Below are 23,623 nucleotides of genomic sequence, written 5' to 3'. Positions count from 1 at the left end.
ATGCGGGCTGCCGCCTGCCTCCTCTCCCTGGCGCTCTGCGCCCTGCCCGCTGCCCCAGGTGAGTCGCGGCCGCGGGGCAGCGCCGCCGCGCTTGGGGCGGGGGAGAAGCGGGGGTGTGTGGGGGTTATGCTGCGCCGAGGGCCGCTGCGGAGCCCCGTAGAAACGGAGCCCCCGCTTCAGCCAGCGCGCTGGGGGCGAGGGCGCAGTCGGGTGACGGGTGCCTCTCTCCTGCCCAGGAGGTACCGGGCCGGCAGCGGGGCGGCGGGGCGAGAGCCGCTTCGCGGAGCGACAGAGCATCAGGCCCCTGCGGTTGGTCTCCGGCGGCGGCGAGGGCGGCGGCATCGGGGCGCGGCGGCCGGCGCTGAGTACGCGGGTGCGGAGCGGCGCGGCGCGGACGCAGGTAGGCGCCGGGCGGGGGAGGCGCGGGCAGCCCTGGCACCTGCCGGCGCGGCCTGGCAGCCCCGGTGGGCGCGGGGGGGGAGGGAGGGGGGGTGGGATGGTGTGAGGGGCCCCTTCCCCAAACGCGGCGGAGGCGGCGGTGCGGTGTCTCACCCGCACCCCTCCCCCGAGCTGAAGGATAACGCCTCTCGTAAAGCCGTGCTCGGCGAGACTCGCGGCTCGTCTCCCCCAGGGACCATCGAGAACGTCAGTCCTGCTGCAGCAGCGCCCAGATCAGTTAAAATGGTCCCCGTGCCCCTTCGTGCTCTGCCCGCCCGGAACCCCCACCCCCTGCCCCGCCGGCCGCCATCGGGGGCTCCGGGCGGGCAGAGCCGCCGGCTGCGGCCGCTGGTGGGCTCGGGGAGCCACGAAATGAAAGTTGCGGTGCCTTTGCGACAGCCGGAGTTGAAAGGCTGCAGCGTAAATTCGGTTTCTGGCTGAAGTGTGGGCAGGGTGGGCTTGTCTCCCGTGGACTCGGATGTGTTTTTAAAAATAGGAATTGGGAATCGGAAGGGAATTGCTTGGGATGTAGCACGTGAACTTAACGTGGCAATTTAACTTGCGTATTGCTACCCACACCGGGTATATCTTCAGGTTTCTGTGTGTGGAGACCAGTCCCTGCAGGTTATAACAAACAGCTGCCCCAATTTACATGAAAATACAGTGATTTTCGTCTTGATCGCCAAGCATCGCATTTGAGGTGGTACGTGGCCTTCCATCTACAGGAAAAAAACAGAGTTTGTGCTGTTATGCACAAAGAACGTAAAAATGCTGCGCATTTGAGGTAACTGCTGGAATCCGAGATGACTTGCAGGCCTCTGCTTCCTCCTTCTCCAGCTGACTACTATCCATTTAAGAAATGGAATAGCTGAAAATTTGTCTCAGATTTCTTTTTTATCATCCGTAACGTACAGGCACTGGCAGCTCGCATTCTTTTTGTGTAAACAGCCTCTTCGTAACATTTATTTGCCCCTGAGTGTAACTTACCCTATGTAAAAATCTTTCAGACGGGAAGGCCGTATTTACAATAAAATAGGATTCTCTTACGTTCCAAACCGGCTGCTTTGCTTAAAAAAGAAAAAAAAAATCCCACCCTCTCAGCATTTCTGAATTCTTTGAAGACTCTTAGACATAAATTCAAGCACTTGTGACATGTCTGTTTAATCGGTAGCAATAGTTGCATTTGGATTTAGTTTTAGGATTCAGATACTGGTCTTACAGAACAAGCCCTTGATTAATGGGTTTTGTTTTTCTGAATGTCTTAACTTTAATTCACAAAATCTTAATACTCATAAAAAACTTCTCGGGCCATTATTTAGTCATTAGTATTAATGTTATTCCAACCAGAAAACAAGTAACAGTAGTGGGTTAAGAAGGGTTAAATGCTTTTATTTCGTGAGAGCCTCTACGCCAAGCTGAGTTTAAATATGTGAAGCTTTGCATACAACTTCAGCTTTTCCTCCTGACCAAGAAGTTTCCCTCTGCTACTTGAAATATCCCCAGCCTCTCCCATGATGGTTGATACCCCGCTGAAGGATGCAGTAGCTGCAGTGATTTGGAGAAAGAAAAGTCCGACGTGAAACAGAGTGGAGCAGTGATTTTCTGTGCTTCTCACACAGGGCACGGTTACATCCGGATTGTGGGATGCTGCATTCCTCGCCCAGAGATCTGAGTCAGCCTGGCAGTAATGGGCCAGCAGCGCAGCTGCCTCTGCCTAACAGAAGTTCTGTAGAAGCTACACTTCAGAGGGTATTTTTGCAGTAATAGTGTTAACCCTTGCAGTTGAGTAATTTAATATCCCGAATCTTAAAGTCTAGCATTCCATAAAAAAACCCCACAGCTCTCCTGCCTCTGCAGGAATGCTTAGTGAAGTCATGGACTAACAGAGTTAACTTTTATGGTTGCTGTTGAGTGGCTGGTAAAAGTCACAAATTATGAAGATGTGAAGTGCTGGATCCTGCTCATGCATGAAGTGGCATGAATGCCTGCCCTGAAGAGTGAACAGCCTGAGAGAGATCAGTGGCATATAAAGGGTAGGGGAGCAGCGGTGCACTCTCCATCAATAAAGTTTTCATGTTTATTAGCTGGTTTTATGATTAAGTATGTTCTGTCTCTATGCCTTATTCTATCCATTGTTAGCAGTCTTTGGACAGCTATGTATCAGTTAGGAAACTGGTCTTGAATAGAGATTTCAAACCAAAGCTAGTGGCCTTCTGGGTTGGTGTAGGGAGGGTGCTTCTTGCAGGGGAGGGGGTTTGAAGCATTCAGAAGAATCTCTGGTGGCTGAAGGATAAGCAGTCGTGTCTAGAAAAGCAAAAATACCTGAATGAGATGGAGCAGTCAGAGGAATAGACAACGAGGCTGTAGCTGTTGCATGAATGTAAAACAATGTAATTGTGTTTTGAATTGGATAGAGATAAAAGGGGAGAGCGATTAGCTGGAGAGAAGGAAGTCACATTAAATCGGATCGGATTCCTTTAATTCCTGTATGAAAGCTTTAGCTTCTGAAAGGGCAGAAGTCATACAAGAGGGATGCAAGCCCGAGTTTGGAATTGCACAAAGGGAAAGGAAGATGATTGTTCAGGGGAAAACAGTAGTAAAGCTTGGCTTTTGCAGATCAGGAGTTTCAGAACAAGCTTGTAGTAGAATTGAGTGTTGAAGGCACAGAAATGACTGGGAAGTGATGGTTGACATATTTCTAAAAATGTATAGGGTTTGTTTCAGTATTTGCTGAGGGTTTTGTTTAGCAACCTCTTTTATTTTGTTTGCTTTGGGGGTTTTGGTCTCTTTTCATTGCTCTAACTATTGAGTAACTTTCTTAACATACACACTTTACTATTAAATAGTAAAGGAAATAGTCTATGTACCCATCCAGAAACCCAGAATGTAACTGCTTAAGAAACAAGACCAACACACTCACAGTTGTAGTTGTTCAAGATCGCTGGACTTCACAGCACAAGACAAAAGCTGTAGGCTCTTATGTTCTCAGGTCATTAATGTTTTAATGTACAGTATATAGTGGACATTGGAGAAGTCATGTCACTTTGGGTTTCTGCTTTTAATTCTATCACGGGATAGAGTCACTGCCAGTATCTGTGACATTCCTGTATTTCAGTTCCTCTTTGTCCCAAAGGGGGTCTGTTAGCAGCTGCACAGCATTTAATCTAAAGAGTAATCAATATAAGATATATCTGAGAGTATGATGATATTATCATTAATGCAATCCAGGATCTTGGCAATGTACACTTAATTTACTGTTGTAATAAATAAGCCTCTCAGATGATGAATGTCGACTATGACAGGGGTGTTCAGTGAAGGTTAAGCTCAGATTTTTGTGTTTGAAAGGGAGAAAGTTTGTACTGTGGACGTTTATATGGAACCTTTTAGCTTCATGCCTTAAGCCATGTTTTGGTATTGTAGGAAGCATGTGTGAAAGCACAAGTTTGTTAATACTTTCCTTTAGTCAATGCTGTGCCCGTATGTTCTTCATTAAAACACGGGAATGTGTAGGTATTCGTCCCCACTGCTGGTGTTTGTGCTTCTGTCTGTGAAGGGGAGCAAAACAAAGCCCAAAGTATGCCTTTACACTCTTGAGTTTGTGCTCTATGTCAGTGCCTGACTCAGAGGACCTTTTTCTTAATAATTTTCAGTGGATCAAGTGTTCTGCTTGTGAAGATAAGATTAATTTTCTGTCTGGAGATTTGAGTGCCAGACATTTACATGCCTTCACCCAACAGATGCCTTCCCTCAACCCCAAGTCTAAGTGGTCTTGCTCTTGGCTGGAGCCTGCAGCCTCCCCCGGGGCATTGCCAAAATGCTGGCTTCTGGGAGGTGTCTGCACATACCTTGCAGCTGACACTACAGTGGAAAGGTCTCAATTCTCCCCAAGGTCAGCACTTTGTGGTCACGCTGATGGGTCTGCACACACAGTCTGACAGACAACATTGTTCGTCTTGTGGCTTTCATTGCAGTTACTTGGTTTTGATATATCTTGGTGTTGATATGAAAATCTGGGTGATTTGCTATTATTTTCAAGGTCCTGACTCAGTGACCTACTGTGGACATAGATTCACTCGTCTCTGCTGGCTGTGCAAAATATTCATGGTACAGCAGCTTCATTTCCTCAACCTGTTTTTTCACTTGCTCGTTGCCATTTGTCGGGAAACTACGCTGGATTCCATCCAAGTGAGAAAGAGGGCTGACCTGCTTGTGGGGAGCCTGGCATGAAGGGGCTCCGGGACTGGCCTGTGTCTGGAGATGGAGATACGTGTTTGTGGTCCAGAGTGACTCAGTAATTTTCAGCAGAGTGTTTGTCTTCCGCAGTCTGCGTTTCTGGATTGTTTGTGACCAGTGACACAATTCCATACATCAATTTGGAAGCACAGCTTACAGATTTCTTCACTAAAGTCTTATTGCTAATAATCGATTGTTAAGAAGCTCTGCTCTGTCATGCTGAGCTCACATAGCTCTGCTTGCATTTGGAATTGAAATCTTTGTTGGAGCAACTTCGGTGGGTGTCTGGCCTCCAGCCAGGGTCAAACCACTACAATCAGTTAGTTGTTCAGGTGTTGCCTAGGCTTTGCTGTTGAATTCTCTTGACTTCTTGGCCTCTTGCTCTAGTCTTCGAATAGGCTATCTCTTTTCTTTGCAGGTGCTTCTGAAACTGCTGACTTTTAAAATAAACATTCTTGCTTTCTGTTCCAATGCTGCCAACATCTGTTGGCATCATTAGTTCCCATGTTGGGTAACTCAAACATTTGGTAATTTTTTTGTGTGTTAAAAAATGAGGTCTGACTTTCGAGGGACTTATAAAACAGCTCTAGATTTTGGGACTGATGGGTCATGACTGTTGGAAAGAGAAGTGTCAAGAGAAATTGCCCAATTAAAAAAATTCCTTCCTGCCCACTTAAATCAAATTGCTGCTGTCTCTTGGAGAAACTTAGTCACAGTTTTTGACCAGCCTATCACAAAACTGAAGGGGGAGAAGGCTAACCTGGGACTGAAGCTGTGGTGAGCAATAAGAGCGTGTTTGGTTTACTTCCAGTTTTGGTTTTCTTCCTGCCTTTTTGTCCCTTTTTCCTCTATCCTTAAGGTTTATAAAGCATTTGGCAAAATGGGTGTGGTATTTTACTATGTTTTTATTAGATGCAATTCTCCAGTATTTCTGTAAGGATAAGAAACTTCACCAACTTAGCAATACTCATTTTTTATGGATACGTGAATAACAGTTAAAATGTCAATACTCCTTGTGCAGGTCCTGCCTTCCTTAAGAGGGAAGAAAGTGCTGAAAGCCTGCTATAGATTGCTGCATGCTGCAAGGGCATTGAGAGTGTGCTTTGATTTCTGATGTAGGAGAGACTTTCAGATACACCCTTCTATAAAATATATAAAATCATATAAAAATGTGAATAAATGTAAAAATGTAAAATTCGTAGTGTGTTTTGGTATTTTATGGGCAAAGACTATTATGGATTTCTAATTTATCCTTCTTTGCAAACTCATTTCAGGGAAAGCCTTTCCCTACTTGACAATGAGATTTGTTATGACTATTGTAATGTAAATGAATATGCCCAAAAATCACCTTGCAAAAACCCTCTAGTAGCTGCTACTCATGCTGCAGAAATTACCCTATCAGGACCTAGAGTTTGAGGAGTGATTAGAAGACATAGGTACATTTGAAAATCCTAGTCTGGATAAAAGGGCTGCATCTTTGGTTTGTGGTATCTTTTCTAGCTTGTGCCGCAGCAGAGCTAAAAGGAGATATACTCTGAATGCTATAGCTTAATCTCATAAAACAAGCTTATATACAGTCATGAAGGATCTAAAAGGCTCAGATGTAGCAATCCTTATTGACAGTGTTTTTCCCATCATTTTCTTGTTGCCATAATCAATGTAATAACTGCAAAGTCTGGTAGGGAAGTTCTTTCCAGCTCTGGTAATCAATACCAGCATTCGCTCCTGATCTGTGTTGTTGGACCTGAGTGCGGGATCAGACCAAATATTCTTTCTGCTACTGTTTTACTGAGGATGCCTGTTTTGGGACCCTTGTTGTCGCTAATGATCTGCTGTGACACACTCACGATGCAGAAGCATAGTGTCATGATAAATCTGGCAGGTTTACCCGGAGTATGGAGGAATTACATTGGAAGGTAACATTGACTGTAGGACGTTTCCCCCAAGAATGTTATGGATGTATGTGTAACACTGTCATGGCAGATCTGATATTGTAGTATTCTTCTGGTACTTTGGGTCTCCTTTGTAGTCTTCTCAATAATTATACCTGTCTTTAGGTGACTCAAGACTACCAACTTTTCTTAGGGGTCTGCTTGTTAAAACATTATTGCTATTATCCTGTCAAAGCACTGCTTAAAAGTCAGTTGAACTGTGTAAAACTGCCAAAAGCCTGATATGGTTCAGCTCTCAAAGCTGAAGGTCCTTCTGGGCAGCGCTGTCTGTCCTTTTCCCTCTCTGATCAGCTCTACTGAGGTTTGCGATCCTTCCACTTACTCTGGCTGCCTCCTGACAAGTTTCTCTTCTTTGAAAGGATGGGGATCCTTCCCTTTGGTTCCCATGGGTTTGAATCAAAGCTGCTTCTCCTCCCCGTAGGCTCTCCTGCTTCAAGGTGAGAGGCTTGCTGGGTTGTTGCCAGCCCAGGCCCATGCCTGTTCACTGAGTCTGGATAACTGTGGATGTGGAGGGAGAAGTCCAGTACTATCCAAGGGTCAAGTCCCTTCTTCTTGGATACAGGACTGTGTTGTCTTCTTACACAATAGCTCTTCCTCATTCATCTAGTGATGTGGTTCAGTTTTTTGGTTCCTAAATAATCTTTTTTCAGTATTGTATTTTCCAGAGCTGTTGCCTTGCATGTGAGATGTAATTGCTGTATTTAAGATGTCCAAAAATCTCTCTGATTCCCATCCTGGCTCTCTTCTCTCCAGTTTCGACTTCTTTATTTTAAACTACGTCAAATTTGCTACATTTGTCTGTGGAAAACTTTCAGACAAGAAAGCCTTCTGAGCCCTTATAGCCAGCTGCTTGCCAGTGGCCTCCTGGGTAGTGTATGGGTGTGCTGTTCTGAGGAGATGTCTTCTGGGATGTGTAAAGGATCGCAGAGGCCTGTCACATGAAGTTTTGCTCTTCATAGCCACAGACACTCCATGATTGTGCTGCTCTGAAGCCACTGCAGAGTTTGCATTAATCTGAAGAGGAGGGGTCATTGCTGCATGGATGAACCATGCAGCAGCAGCTGTGCTGAGGCACAGTCAAGCTTGGAACCACCTCTCCCCTCAGATGGGGGCATGTTCAGTGCAGAGTAGAGCTTTGCACACAGATTACACCTGATCAAGCTTTTAAATCCTTTAGCAGGATGACTGTATGAGAGAAGGCTCATGTTTTCCCTCAGAAACTTTACTGTGTGAGCACTGAGCAGCAAAGGTGGCTGAGTAGTGAGCACATGGATGGGATGGAATCTGCCAGGCCATGGTGTGTACTTCCACCACGGGCATTGGCTGGTTGGGTAAGTTTAACTGGAAAGCCAGTGTCACCTGAAATTGAAAACATAATTATGCAGAAATCAGAGAGTGGCAAAAGATGTAGAACTGTTTAGCTCTTGAGTCAGTAGGAGTCCAACTTGAAAGCTGGATTTGGTTAAAGAAACTTAAGCAGCACGATATTGCTTCTCGGTGTTTCCTATCAGACAAAGAAATTTTATGATTACTCTGGTAATTTGACCAGCTCTGATTTGTCTACCTACACCAGATTCATTCTACAATCTCTATCTTTTTTTTTTTTTTTAAATGAAATTAATGTTCTCAGGCCAGAAGACTCTAGCAAGTGGCCATGCTTTAGAAAAAGCATATTCCAGAATGTAATATTACAAGGTTAAAAAAATCTTTTGTGTGGGTAAATGCCTTTTAATGGTGCCTTGGCTGGGAAAGTGTGATGTATGTGAGCATGGAGGCTGCAGCCCTGACTTACAGCCTAAAAATTGCTCAGAAGAATAGCAGCATGTAGGAACGTGGTCTGTTCCAGAAATGTCTCCTTAGAGTATTTCAGACCCTGAAATTCTGTGGGAATGAAAAAGAAATCCATCAGCTGTTTCAGAAAATGTATACAGTGAAAATGTTGATTCATTTTGATCTCCTAGGTTGTATCAAGAGGAAAAGGAGTTCTGAACTATGCTTTTCCTACCCTTTTCAACTTTAAACAGGACTTTGATACTTGAATGTAGAGGGTGAGTCATATTTAAAAAGTATTATCTGTGGAGTTGACTGTGCAACGCATTGGCAGGCCTACGAGCCTGCAAGTTCTGTCAAGCTCTTCTTAGCCCCTGGTGCTGACAAAATGTTAGTAAACTTTCTGCTGTTGTCCAGGACCTGTTTACGGGAAAAGTTAGCTGTGTGGGTGGCAGGCTGTAGGTGTCAAGGAGTGCTTGTTACTTCCAGGGGGAAGAACTAATATTTTGGTACTCAGGACCAGTTGAACACGTTACTGTGTCACTGAAAAATGTTTTGGTCGCTGATACTTGTTGCATAAAGGAGCAAAGTTAGTGTGCATGCTTTTTTATGATGTATGAACACTTTATGTGGAATGTAAAGGCGTGTTAATGGAGGGGGTTTGCTGATTTTTTTGGTAGTGGAGCTCTGATCTTTTGCTTCTGAAGCCTGCAAGAGATGCTGGAAAGAGGGCTTTTCTCTAAATGTTATTGATTCCTTTCAGGGCTTGGAAAACATACAGCTAAAAATGACCTCCAGGCACTATCTGCTTCATGAGGGAAATGCCTTCACTCCTCTGTTAGCTGAGCTTTCCTTCTTGACTAAATGGTGTCCTTACAACAATAGTCTTTTCTACAGCTGAATGACACAGTGATCCAGATGGGTTCATCCTCAAGGGCTGCCTGTGGCACCTGTGTGGCTGCCCTTGTTCTGTGTTCTCCTGCCCTGCAGATGGGCTGTGCATTGGTTGTTTGCCTCTCATGCTGCAGCTGTACACGAGGAGCTCCTCATTTGGGTTCTGTGTGCTCAGAACTGCCAGGCGTCCTCGTGAGAGGGGATTTTTCACTCCAGGGAGGTTTTCTTTGTTTGAGTCCTTTCCCTCTGGCTTCATGCTTTTCACAAGGGAGAAGGTTCACCATCTAGTTGCATAGTCAGGTCCTGTAGCATCTAGTGGGATAGATGGAGCACATGGCTCTACTGTTGTTTTATCAGTGTTGCTCTCTGTCTTCTATCTGATCCTCCAAAACCTTCAGTTGCATTGGGGGCAATGGAAACTGCTGTGTCTGTGTGTCGCAGGGTGACTCTGCTCAGCTGCCCAGTCTTGGTTTCAGAAGTATGATCTTCAATGGTCATCAAAAGTTTTTATATGAATTATGGCAGGAAAAGATTCTGAACATGATTTCGTTCATGACTTTCCTTTGTTTTCCATTGGTAACCCAGTACTGTATTAATCTCCATTATAATAAGTTATTGTATCGTGCTTCTCCTAGTCGTTAGTCTTCAATGAAAAACCTTGTCAAATGTGTTTTGAAAACATGAAGTTGAACAGTCATAAGTTCTTGTGTTTTTTGCCCCAGTAGTGATATATTTAAGACTTCTTGCACATTAGTTAAATGTGACATTTTATACAGTAATGTTTGCTAACGTTTAAAAAGGAGTATTTCTTCCCCAAAGTTCTTGCAGTCCTTTCTTTCACTGGGATATGAAGATTTTCACAACAACATAAGTTACAGTAATTAGTCTCTCAGGAAATGAAAAGTTGTAACTGAAGTTTTCTTAAAGCTGAATTAACATCATCCTTTATATATAAAAGCACAGCAAGTATAAGATCCGGTACCACGGGGTTGTTCTGGTGCTGGAAACGTGTATTTGATTGCCTCTTGGGAAGTGGCATCTTGCCCATTCAGTTACTTGAATTTGTCCTTTTAGATCTGTGAGATCAAATGGTAGCTCATGCTAAATTTGCCAGCAGTGACAGCCTGATAGTTTTCCTGCCTTCATTACACCATCATTTAACCTTGGGTGATTTTTGAGAAACATGAAGCGGAGACGAGGAAGCAGAGCAAGAAGAGTAGTTTTCAAGGGAAGATAATTCTTATTTTTTTATTAATCAGTTTGTTTTAACTGTTAAAAGATGCCCACGGTTTTGGAGTGCTGGGCGGAGGACTGGGGCACGATGCGTGAACAGGTATGGCTGAGTCCAAGAGAGCTCTGCATCACACCTCTGTAGGACCTCAGAAGGATCCCTGCTGCTACCCAGAGATTGGACCTGTAGCATTGGATCCATTTCTCTGGGGATCCCTTTTACTTTACTGTACTGAGTTCAAACAGCCTCTGATTTCAAAACTACAAATAAATAATGAAAGAGGATTTGTTTTCTTTATTGTTTCACTATTGAGAATAATTACTGGCATTTTAGTAAATAATCACAAGCAGGCCTTGCTTCTGACTCTGATTTTGTTGATACTATGATGTTTATGCAGAGACAAGCTATTTTGGATCATGTTTACGACTTTGTCAAAATCTTCATCTGCTGAGAGCTGGTGAAACCCCATGAAAGTGAACTGGGCGGTGGCACCGTGCTCTGGCTGATGGAGTTGAGCAGTCCCTCTGCCTCACCCTCGTCTGGCACAGAGAGCAGATCTATCTGCGATCCAGGATACAAAAATGGGCATGGACCTCTTAAAATCATTTCTTATTTCTAGCATTTCCTCAGAATAAATGACCTATTTACCAAATGTACCCCAAAGAGGCATCTGTAAGAGCCTTTTTGTCAAAGCATGATACTATCCTGCTGTCTTTTCATAAAATAACTCCCTCCCCATCCTCCCCCACCCCCCAAAAGCCCTATAGATACTTAAATCTATGCAATGGATAAGACAGATAAGGACGATTAATGTAGTAAATGAGCACTATAAATATTTAGAGAAAGCTAAGGAAAGTAAAGAAGATTCTGTAATATGTGACTCCAGTGCCACTGAAATTTTGATTAAAATCAGGTATTTGCAGATGGGAAGAGGAGGAACATGAAGAAATCATGTTGCATTTATATCTTATTGTGTAATAAAAAAGAAATTTATTTGGTTTGGAGATACTTATTTCTATTATTAGACCTAGGTTTGTTTCTGAATTTTGTCTCTGAGCAAAGTTTTAATTTTTTTTCTTTCAGTCCAAATAGAAATGATTGGGGGGGGGGACTTGGGGAGGTTGGGGTTTTTTTTTTGTTTTTTAATCTTTTTTTACACACAGCAACAATATGCTGCATGACTCTGGATTTGTTGCAACACTACTGAGACTGAAAATTGACCCTTTTGTAATGTCTACCTGTGCTAATTAGCACTGTATTCCTCAACTGTAGCATAAATTTAAGTGTACTGGTTATTTTCAAAATCACAGTTAAAATTCTTGTTGGATAAATCTGTGTAAAGTGTTTTGTATATTTTTAATTTAATGTATTTATTTTGATTTCCTATGGGCTTACCTGTGTCCTTACTGAAATTAAAAAACAGACATTTCATGCGCACTTAAAAAATTCTTAACAAACTGAGGTTTGTTTCTATTCTCCTATTAAATGGAAGGGGGGGAATTAAATTAATATCTATGGAATCTGTTACTTTGCAGATGTGACTGAGTCACAGAATGTCTGCTATAAAACCTCGTTGTTCTTACAAGCTCTGAGGCATAGCTTTTAAGTTCTGTCCTGCTGCAACGTTCTGTGTTTATTTTCTCTCTCGATTCTCTCGATGCTTTTCTTTTGAGTCTACAGATTTGATCAGAATCTTTTAATTAGAAACCACACTGCTATAAATAGTAGTAAATATGATTTCCTTACATCAAAGGGCAAGCATATAAATAGGATTTTCTCTATTTTTTTTTTGAAAAGCATTCTTTGGTTTTGATAGAAATTGTTATCTCTTCCAGCAAAACTTATTAAAAAGCATCCAAGTGCTTTATGCAGGATACTTCAGAACTAAGAAATGTGTGTTATGAGGAATTACATATTATATAAAAATATATTTTGAATTCTCTTTTTCCTTATTTTAATGGAGAAAAATATTAGTCATCATGTTGCCATGCTACTTTCAACACCCAACTAATTATACACAACGTGAGCAAAATTTCTAATATATTTCCTTTCAGGTTTTTTGTTAGTTTTATTATTAAGAAAGTGTGTAGCTTGTAAATGTTTCACTGGAGTTTAAAATATTTGACCTATTTGAGATTAAAATCTTCCAAATGTATTTAATGCTACTTCCAGTACAGTCCAGTGAGTCTCACCATTCACTGGTTGTACATCAGTTGTAGTTCATGTATGTGTATTCCTTTTGGAGATGCTCATCTTTCAGGGCTAGTTGCTGGAGAAAACTGGTCCCCAGAGGGCTACTACATTGTTTTGTTTTGCTTTGTTATAATAATAGAGTTGTACTTGGTGCCAACTGCCCACCTCCCCTGTTATTGCAGCAATCCCTGAAACATGGAGCAAGTGATTTAAAGTAATTGGAATGGCATCCCTCTTGGTTTGGCAGGAAGGTTTGCCTAACACTTTTGTTTTTCTAGGATTCAAGCTTTAATACTTGTTTTAGATAAAATACCTTTGTGCTTGCTGTTTTGAAATAATCCTTTCCACTCCATTTACTGTTGATTCCTTTCGACTTTCGCTGAGATGCTTAAACTTTGCAATCTTTGGCAAAAGCTAGGTCTCCTGTAGGTGTGTCAGGTGCATGGGATGCTTGAGTTTTCTTTTGCTTGCAAGGTGTAGTACACTTTACATGCCACTAGGAATTGCTTCTGAAGATACTGCAGTTAATTTCAGAGCTGTTATTGATATTTTCCACCTTGTATAACATTAAAATTTCACAACTTTCTGATTGTTTTGGAGGCATGGGCACTGCACTCTTCCATTAAGTAGTTGGATTCTCCTTTCCTAGCTCTTGTTCATGTTCTGCATTGAGTGCATCTCTCCTGGTCTCCCAAGAACACCCCTTTTATGACTCAGTCATCAGCTGTCAATGTGTCACGTCCATGGTTGTTGAAAAAACCTCAAATTTGCTGAAAATGTTCCTGGGTTTTAGAATGGAATGACATGATTGATTGTCTTGCTTCAGTGACTTGGATGAGCCTTTGTGGGTGTCTGTCTTGTTACTCCTGCTTGAGCAAGGTGGTATAGGTGGCATAAAAGTACTTACTTCCTTTCTTTGGGTTCCTTTATTGACCTATGCCTATGAGTGTAAGCTTCCTTCAGTGCCAACCTGTTCTCTGAGCAGGCAGGTAGAGTGCTTAAAAATGATGTAAACCAATGCTTTTTAAAATCCATTTATTTATTTTGAGGTTCTTAACCAGATCTTCAGAGGAACTGCTGTCCTAAAGAACATACTGGCTGGTGCTCTTAAGGTGCAGGGTTTCTTAGGCTGGATGAGATCTGTTAGCTGTCATTGAAAGGGGGGGATCTGTCTTCCGCTTCATTCTCTCTTGCATGTCCCCTCCAGCTTCTTTCCATCACATCTAGTTGTGGTGTGACTGTAGAGTTTATGTGGATCAGCTTATTTGCCTGACAAAAAATGGGTCCTTTCCAAGTGATGATTAATTTTCTGAATGCTGATCTGACTCTCTGGTCAGTCACACGAGCTGACAAGGGAGAGCAGCAGTCCTATTTTTGGCAGCAGCCCACTCTACTCACTGTTGCAGTGTATTATACTATGTATAAGGGTTGAAGGATTCTTTGTAGGGCTGCAGTTTCTGTAAAGGACTGAGTTTTGCTGGCTGTCCAGAATGAGCATCTTGGTATCTCAGGTTTGAGATACACTTGAGATACGCTTGATTGCACATGATTGAAGTTAATGATGAACTTCTTGTGTTTGCACCACTTGTCTTGGGCATGGTTGCATCTGTGTAATGTTTTTTTATCTTAATTTATTAATAGGCATTATGTCCCTTAAATCCACATTAATGGCTTCTGTCAGGGAATAACTGTGGTCCAGGGTCACCTCAGAAATACATTAGCTTTGTAATTGTTTATCTTAGAGACATGTTAAAGGGAGGAAATTTCCCAGACCAAATCAATATGATGCAATATACCTAGCAGCTGAAAACCAAACCAAAACACTCTAGTCATTTTTGCTCTTATGGCGAATGAGGTGACTACATTTTAATGACAAATGCTACATTTAGAATTTTAAGTTAGACGTTTTATATTCTTACAGAAGTACCAGCATATGGTCACATAGAAGACTTGATTATACTGTGTGCACAGATCTAAATGATGGCATATGTAGCTATGTTGTTAACAAACAGGAATAATAAAGTGCCATAGAATGTTCTTCGCACTTAGTAATGTAAAGATGAAAAGCGAACACCTGGTCTGCCATCACTGCTTTGATCAGAAAGTGGTTGTTGCAGTGCAGGTAGGTAAATGAAGGTTGGCTAAGGTTAGCAAATGTGCTGCAGTGCAAGCAGGGAATGACAAAACTAGCTCTGGTCCCTAGTACCTTACTTAGTTCTTGGTCTGTCACATCCTTTTTATGAGCAGCAGCCTAAAAATACACACATCTAGCAGGAGAAGATGGAATTTTAAAGTCATTCAAAGTAGTCTGCAGCCTGAGAGTTGGAAAAGAAATGCCAGTATTAATGTGGTAATTTGTGGATGGTTGTATTTTGCTGTATTTGTGGGTGTGCTAGCTGCTGCAGGCCAAAACCGACTAAATGCTGGTCCTATGTGTGGGTGGCCGTGTGTGCTGTGAGCACACATACCTGCTGTGGGTGTCCGTCATTGGAGACACCAGCCGGCTGTGTCACTGTGTCACGGGTTGGTTGGGATTAGCTGCCTTTTTTTTTTTTTTAGGCTTTTTTTTTGATAGAAAATAGACTTTTAATAGTGATAGCAATTACCACTGAAATTCTTTACCCAGATAAGGTAAACTATGTGTTATATTCAGTTATCTGGTCAAAGATTATACATTTATTCAAAAGAGGTGCTCTTAAATCATCCAGAAATCGTAAGAAGCATATAATGAACACCCGTGGCCTGTGGTACAAAGCAGCTTAGATGTAATGGGGATAGCTGAAAGGATATCTGGCTCTGTGAATTGTATCTACTGAGAGGCCTTCCAAGAAGCTTTCCACTTAATACTGCAGCTTTCAAAACGGTAATGTAAATATCTGGAATTTCTTACTATGTGGTTTTCCACGCTCATTCACTGCAGTGGCAGAGCTAGGCATTTTTATAGAGGCCTCTCAGCCTGAGCATCCTCTAGTAAGAGAAGCTGTCTTGACTTCTGGGTTTTGTTGTTTGTGGTTTGTTTTTTTTTAAAGGAATCAACTCTTTGAAAATATGCATTCCTGGCTGTTGTCTTTATTTATTATATACAGACATAGAAAGAAAATTCTGCTGTAGGGCAACTAAAAATGCAACAAACGAAAAAGTCCTGATTCCCTTGACTTCCCGTTTCTTTGTTGCTGTTCTTTTCCAAGGAAACTGGTATTCTCAACTCTTCTGGATTTAATGCCTATTGAAAGCTTGCCAGTAGTTTTAGAGAGAGTGAATTTGATGATTCACATTATCCCATCCTGTCCTGTGTTTCCCAGAGTTTTCAATAAATCATTTGTTACAGTTGTACTGTCCTGTATTGTATTTATTTAGAGAAGGGTAGTTTAGAGTTGTAAGTGGTTCTTCAGTGTTTCCTCTTAGATTCCTCTGTCTACATGCTTCAAATCTTAATGTGCAGATTTCAATGGAAAGAAAATAAGAACAAAGTTGAAACTGCTCCAAAATGTCTGAAAGTAGCTTTTCTTATTAATTAGTTAAATAACATGGCTGTTCGGTTTCTTGGGAGTTTTCAGGCCTAGAAAGAACTGTTGCATTTCCATTGGGTTAGCTGGGTATTTTCTTCCACTACTACTGGAATAAATATCCTATTTCTGGCAGGTTGTGAATTACAAAGTATTCACATGTTTGTTGTCTATAGTGTGAATGAAAGTGATTAATTCAGGGAAAATGCACAGAAAAGAGACTAAAGAAAGAAAGATGTTTCTCTAGCACCCGTTTTTCTTTGGTTTTAGTGACTGCTCAGGGGGTTGGAGTTCTGGGAGCCTTTTGGAGAAGGTGGGTGACAGGGTGATGAGTCAGAGCTTCACAGAAAATGCACCTAATCAGTCTTTAGCCGATTACTTTCACCTCACTATATGTGGTTGATTGAGTCTTCCTGAGCGAACAGTTTCTTTCACGTAACATGGGTCAGATTTGTGAGTGTATCCTGGTCTGACCAAACCAGTAACGTCTCAGCTGTTCTGCACTGGTCTGTGTTCAGAGTCAGGTTAATGAATGAGTAACATGTTAGCCAGGGGAGGCTTTCCGCTTTCCTTTGCTCAGCGTTTTGCTCAGGATGGAAGTGCAAGGAAAAGAGCCGTTCCCTGCAGTGTGGGTGGGTTAAGATGGGGGGTTACTGAGGCAGAGCCTCCCATCACCGGCTGTGTTACTGGAAATTCTTGAATAAGCCCTGTGGATTCTGAAAACAGATCCTTTATTCATTATCATAGACTGCTTCATCCATTTCAGTGCCATTTTATTTGGTTAATAGAATATTGTTACTTAGTAAATATATTTACTTCCTGCATTCCCAGACCTGTACTGTGTGTTTTGTTGTGGCTGAATGCTAACTCCAGTCTTTTCAATATTTCAGTCTACCCACATTGCTCGAGCCAGCTTCCAGGTTGATGCTTTTGGATCATCTTTCATCCTAGATGTGACGCTAAACCAGTAAGTAATGACTCTGTCTTACTCTATGTTTGTTCAAGACCGGTGCCAGTGAAATGTCATTTTTCAGCAGAGGCTCTGGAGGCTGTATTATAGCACAAATCCTATTTCTAGATATTGAGTTAATCTCTAGTAGTATGTTTTAAGTTCTTCAGTTATTTTCTCAAGTACCATTGTAGGTTTTGATATTTCCATAGATACTACTTAGTAGGTATTGCACTGTAACTAACGTTTAAGTGTTACAATTTCATTTGCCATCTTTCAGTTTACCACAAAGGCAAATTACTACACTCATGTGGAGGCTCCCTGGATGTTAAAGGATGGAGTTGCTGGAAACTGGTAGCTGTTAGCATTTTAATAACCAAGTGTAAAGTACTTGAGATACAGCAATTATGCTATGGCTAATCCCTGAAAAGAATTAGATGGATATTTGGGAATGTGGTTTCTCTAGATGCGTGTACAGTCTTTTGGAAGTAGACAAATATTACGGGGCAGTGGTAGCACAGTGTGAACTTCAGTCTATGAGGAAAGATGGAACAATAGTAAACTTAAGGTGAAATTTAGTGCATAGCTGTCAGTAATGAGTTAAAGTAGCCTTTTAGCACAGCTGTTTTAAAACAGGAGTTGTTTTACTTTTCTGCTCTAAAGTGAAAAGAGAATAAATAATATAGTAAATAGAAATGCTTTGTTGAGTAATTCATGTCCTAATAATTGAACACAGTGCTGTGTGGTTCAGTGTAAGAGACAAACTGCTTAATTGCTACAAGGTTTTCTGCTATAAAGATGAACTATTCTGGTCACAATGGGGGCCACTCAAATTTAATTTTTTTTACCCGCTTGTAAACACATTTTAAACAGTTTTAATTTCTTGATGTGCACTGACATGAGTTAAAAACCACATGTGAATCCTTGCTCGTTACAGGAGGCAGAGACACTGCACTGCTAGAAGGAGAGGGACTGAGGTTGGTTCAGAAGTATGATTTTTGTAACAAATGCTTTTTTTAAGAATTCTAGAGGAAGAATTTCCTGCTAAACAGCACTGAGTACGTGTCATTGAAATGTCTGTTGGAAATAGCAATTTTGTATACATGTTTATACTGTGCTAAGAGTAGGTTCCAGAAACTCGTTTTTATATTGGGTGCCAGATTAATGGTGTGGTCACAATTAGTTTCGGAAAGATCAGGATTTCCATTGCAGCATGAATTGCAGGTCATCTTAATAAAAACAAATACATTTGCTAATGTTATATGAAAAGACAAGTCAAGGATGTGATTTTATCAACTACAACAGTTCTCTGTAGGTGGATTCTTTACACACATGTCCATATGCACATAAACACACAAACACGTACATTTAAAATTTAATTTGTTTTGAGCTGGATCCTATTTTTATGTCATTCTCTTATTGTCTTTAATGATATTAGACTAGTACTTGTATGAGTAAGACCATAAAAATGTGTTCTTATTGTTCTTAAGAGTGCCAAAATCTGATTTAAATGCAAACTTCTCCTAAGGAGTTATGCTTTTTAATAGTGTGAAAAAAGTTCTGTCACAAAGAGTGGAAAATGAAAGCAAGAAAGCTGAAAGGAAATGGAGATGTTTGGTTTCTATCATGATATTTAAATCAATATTTAAACTTCTCCTGAAATAGCATTTGCAGATCATCAAATAAAAAGAGGGCCAAGTCTATTGCAGCAACATTTAAAATGTATTCTTAATTATTATTCCTGTGAACAAATCTGTTGTATTCAGAAGGCTGCATATATCTTTATTCCCTTTCAATTCTTACTCTCTGAATTACACTCTGTATGCATTTGCTAAGGGCAATGAGAGAAAAACAATTTGTTTTGAGGTGTGGTTTGCAAGTTTAGTCCACAGTAGCTTTATAATTGAACAGTATTGCATGCTTGAAAAGAGCAAGTTTCAAGATTTTAGTTTTCCTCTGGAAAAAATATCAGCTTAGTATTTGCAATTGAACTCCTGATGATATCAAAAGCATGCTCTTTTACCTCTTTGGTAAAACCAGCTTTTAGGCATAGTACACATTTGAGGAATGTTGAAGGAGGTCTGGGGGGACAAAGGGGGGAAATTAACTTAAAATATGTAAGTTGTCAGAAAGGGAGACTCTCCCTGGCTTTTTCAGTCTCCTTTTTTGCAGTCTCTGTGTTTAAAGGTTAGTGTGTATGGCTGATCTGTTTTAATATATATGAGCATCATTGCTAGTTACAATGTCAGTGGTGCATGGTGACAGTGGAGGTGTTTGTTCTTCCACATGGCTCCCCCATTTATGGTGGAAAAAAGTTCAAAGTTAAAATTATGGTAGTAAACAGAGAAAAAATCAGAAACTAAAATACATCTCTGCAAATAGATTTTATGTGGGCATTGTTTTCTCTATTGTCTTCAATTCCATCTTTTTCCGTGCCAGTCAGTTTCTGTGTTTCCTCTGCTGCATTTGCCTGTGCAGTGTTTCCATCCCCCTGTTACACACCCTTTTGTATTTTGCATTCTGTTGTGTCTGTGTGCTTTCCATCTCTGTTCTTACTTAGCTCTCTGAAGAGTGACACATTTCTTTCCATCAGGAATAGTTGTCCCCTCTGCATCGTCATAGATACCACACAACTTTCTTGTTCTTGCAGCCTTTTTCTTGACAACTCTGTTTGCTGACAGTTGAGGCTGGCAGAAATGTTTATGGTCTCCTGTTTGTCAGTCTTCCCCCATCATCTGATACTCTCAGTTTTTCCTCTTCACTTCACTGAAGGAGATGCTGTTATTCAATCTGGGTGTCAGTTGAAGCAACTTTCCTTTACGGTCCCCCCCTCTGCAACCTCTCACAATGGTGGCCTGTCACCAAAGGCTGATCTCTCTGATGAAACAGGCTGGGAAGGTGCAGGAGGTGGGCTGGGAAATCAAAAAGCAGAGCTCACGCTGCCATTTCAGGCGTGAGGAGAACTGAGGTACAGCATGGGGTGTTCTGCCAGTGCTGGGGGCAAGTGAGAGGAAGAAAAACCCAGTTTTCCTGCTGGCATTATCATGTGGCAGCTCAACGGTGAAATCCATGCGCTTTCTTCTTGCTCACTCTGGGCAAGTTTTGAATGGGATATTCACATTAAAAGCAGACCTGAGATACGCTGTGAAATGTTACCTTGACTGGTAATAAAAATATAAAGGCTGATATAATTACAATGTAGTTTCCTTTTGTTTCAGCGATGGTATTTTCTCCCCATACATCACCACTTTCTCTTCCTTTTCTCTTCCAAGTTCCCATGCTGTTTCTACAGTAAGCTTTTTTTCTTTTTAAGATACAGTGTTTCTTTTTTAACTTTTGCTGCCTGTTCAGCTGGCTGAGGTCTTCACAAAGAAGCTTTCAGATGGAATCAGCAGTATTTTTAGAGTGCAGCCCCTTAGGCAGAAGTTCAGAAGGCGTTAGTCGCGCCGGTGTGTTTATGAAGCCGTTGCCTCCGTGTCCTTGTGCGTTCAGAACTGCGTCAGATGGAGCCGTTCTCCGTGACCATCTTTGTTAGCGCCGCCCTCCCCATTAGCAAAGCTGGAGGCTGGCGGCTGCCTGGCACAGGCGGGTGCTGCTCGCAGCCTTCCCTCCCTTCAGCACGTGTCCAGCTCTGGCCATCGACCCAGAACTGCACAGAAGTTGCATGGCAATTAAGTGTGCTCTTTTTAAATGTTTTTTTTTTTTTTTCCTTTATTCCTTCTCCTTCAAGTTTTTTAATGCTGTGACGGCATCTGTGGCTTGGCAAAAGGCTGTTTCTTTTTTCATGCAGAAATTTCTTCTCAAATGTAGCCACATGAGCATTTACACTCTTGTCTTGGGTTGTAATTACCTGATTAAACAGCAGAGCTCACTGGGAAATGGGGCATGTTTCCAAAAGCCTCTTTGAGGCCCTTTTGGTTCTGCAGACCGTGTGGATCTGTCTGAGGAGACCTGGGCCAGGGCATATTCATCTGCTTGTGAAGCAGCAGACATCTAAGAGCAGAATGGGCCAAAGCAAGGAGTGATCATGAGGTTGGATTGGGAGTGAGCAGACTACAGTATCTGTGCTTGTCTGCAGTGTGGTCAGGCCCTGGCACAGGATGACCATTCTAGGTTTGCTTTGTGTAACTATGATGGGCAAGAAAAATGATCATGCCTCTTCCTTGATGCAGTGTCGTCCTTCATAGAAGAGCACTGGTGTGTCCCTTCACAGATACAGGTATAAAGAGTTTATAGAGCCTCAGTCTGAATTGTGGTTATGTAACAAGGAGCAGCGTGTACCCCGAGTGTTCTGCCAAGGGGGCTTGTGGCCTTCAGGAAGCTCCTTGGAGTGTCTGGCTGCCCACACAAGCTCCAGCTCCTTGAGCCACCACAAGCAGAATATCCCTCCTGAATTACAGCTTTTTGAGTAAGAGTGAAAACACAGCCACAGCATGATATCCTATGGTTTGTGGTTATGGGGAAATGCTCTGAAGATTCATGAGCATAACTAAGGATTTCAAGTGTATGTTCAGTACTTCAGGACTGCTCTGTCCTTCCAGGTGACACTCAGTCACCAGGATGGAGTGTAGTGACCACCTCCTTTCTCGCAACGCGTTTAATTCTTGTGGCCCATTTGTTAATGAAAAATAATCCATAACGTAGTAGTAGGCTGGGCAAGATGTGTTCAGAAGCCCTGCCCTCTTTAGGAAGCTCACACATGTCTGTATTGAGCACCTGACCGGGTTCCAGAAGAGTACCAACGTGTATAAATCAATGGGCATGATGATCAGTGATATTCAGAAGGTTGAAAGATTTCAAATGAGGCAATTTTTATAAACTCTGCAGTCACTCTATTCTCTGTGTGGCAAATAAATGCCCTTTTCTCTTAGCTTTTCAAAAGGTAGGAAAAGCTGAAGAAGCTTCTTCAGAAAATACTGATATCTTTTATATTTCAGTCTTAATTTAAATTATTTCTGATTAGTGATAATGAAAGGTTCCTGGCACTGCAGGAATTAATTATTTTACCTTGCCACTGAATGGTTCTTGCAGCTTTTACTGAGAAGGATGCAGACATTCCTCATGCCTTGTGGGCAGTGTTTATTAGGAGTGTCTTTTAACTAGAGTTTTGTAAACCTTACAGAATCAGATCAAAAAATCCTGAAAACAGAAGCAAAATAAAAGGCAGCTTGACAGACAAGTGCCAGCTTTTTTTTGAGACAAACTGCTGAAACCTTGCCTGTAATTTCTCTTGGCAAATGGTCTCCAACACTAATATCAATGTGTCATGTAAGCTGTAAATGAAAAACATATTCCTAAATTTGCTCTAAATCATAAACATTTGGCTGTGTGGAATTGAAAAGGATTAGCTTACTGACATGGTTTAAAAAAATGCAGTTACACCATTTCTGTCTGTTACAATTTTTGTAAGCCTCTCTCCTGCATTCCCCCCGCGAGTCTCGCACTCCTCCTGGTCACCAGCAGGATGAGTGTGTGATTGAGGGGCCTGGGATGACGTAACGTGACGTAACATGATGGGTTGTTCTGCCACATGTGAGAGGACCCATCTGCTGTTCTTGCTCTGGAAGGGTTCTGTGCTTGATGGTATCTGTTGGTCTTGCAGCGACTCCCGGTAACAGTTTGGGTAACTGCGTGTGGTAAGTGATGTTCAAATCAAACCTGAGGAGGAACAGCACTTCCTTTAAGTGGTTTGGGGTCTCCCTAAAGTCCAACTCAATCCCTTATTAGTTATTTTAATGAATGCTTTGGCTGCACACAGTCCCAATTGTTCTGTCTAGCAGCTGGAATTTATGGGTTCCAGGGAATTCAAACTCCTCTTCACTTTTCTTATTCATGCCCTGTGCATGCAGACTGAGGAGCCCCACTTGGGTATGATCACATTTTGGTAATTGATTCTTACTTAAAATAACACCTTCCCCCCATACCTCCCCCTTCCCCCCCCACCTTAGGAGAGTGCTCTGAAAATGTAATTGTAATACTTAATACCAATTTGCAGGTAACACCATTCAGACTGAGTTCAGGTCTTCTGAAAGAGATACTACATCATCTTCTGCCCTATTTTTGAATTACTTGTGATGTTTGTCTGTGCTCTGTGGTCAGAACCACAGCTGACCCAACAGATTTATTCTCTCACAAGCCTATTTTGCAAAGTCATACTTTCCCCCTCCCAGTCTGTGATGGAAAAATCAGTATGGTCGTAATGGCAAACAAGACATTTTCTCCCTGATGTTCTTGCTTAATTTCAGAGGTTGTTTTTGTTCTTTGGGAGGCAATTATTCTACACCTCTGGTTGTGTTAGCACTCTTTGCTAATATGTGTTTTGTACAAACTGTTTTGAACAGCTTATGGGTTTTTTATCTTCAGTGAAAAACACCAGTTCTGCCGAGATTTCTGCCTACTAACTGTTTGGGCTAAACGACAAAGAAAGGTAAGACAGGAATTCAAGGTTTTACTAGCC

At 41.8% G+C, this 23,623-nt stretch overlaps 1 protein-coding gene across 1 annotated transcript in view; it reads left to right on the top strand.

Moving 5' to 3' along the window:
- The window catches only part of ADAM22 (ADAM metallopeptidase domain 22), a gene marked incomplete at both ends in the record, with an annotated part of 128,687 nt that continues 105,064 nt past the window's right edge, over window positions 1-23,623 (top strand). The window contains 3 exons of the mRNA XM_084260030.1: window positions 1-58; window positions 237-400; window positions 17,108-17,184. Coding sequence (XP_084116156.1) covers window positions 1-58; window positions 237-400; window positions 17,108-17,184 — 299 coding nt within the window. The remainder of the gene's footprint in view (window positions 59-236; window positions 401-17,107; window positions 17,185-23,623) is intronic.

This window comes from Gallinula chloropus (assembly GCF_964237585.1).
Source record: "Gallinula chloropus genome assembly, chromosome: 2".
NCBI lineage: Eukaryota > Metazoa > Chordata > Aves > Gruiformes > Rallidae > Gallinula > Gallinula chloropus.
The sequence above is the reverse complement of the archived record's forward strand: the minus strand, read 5'-3'. Positions and strand labels throughout refer to the sequence as shown.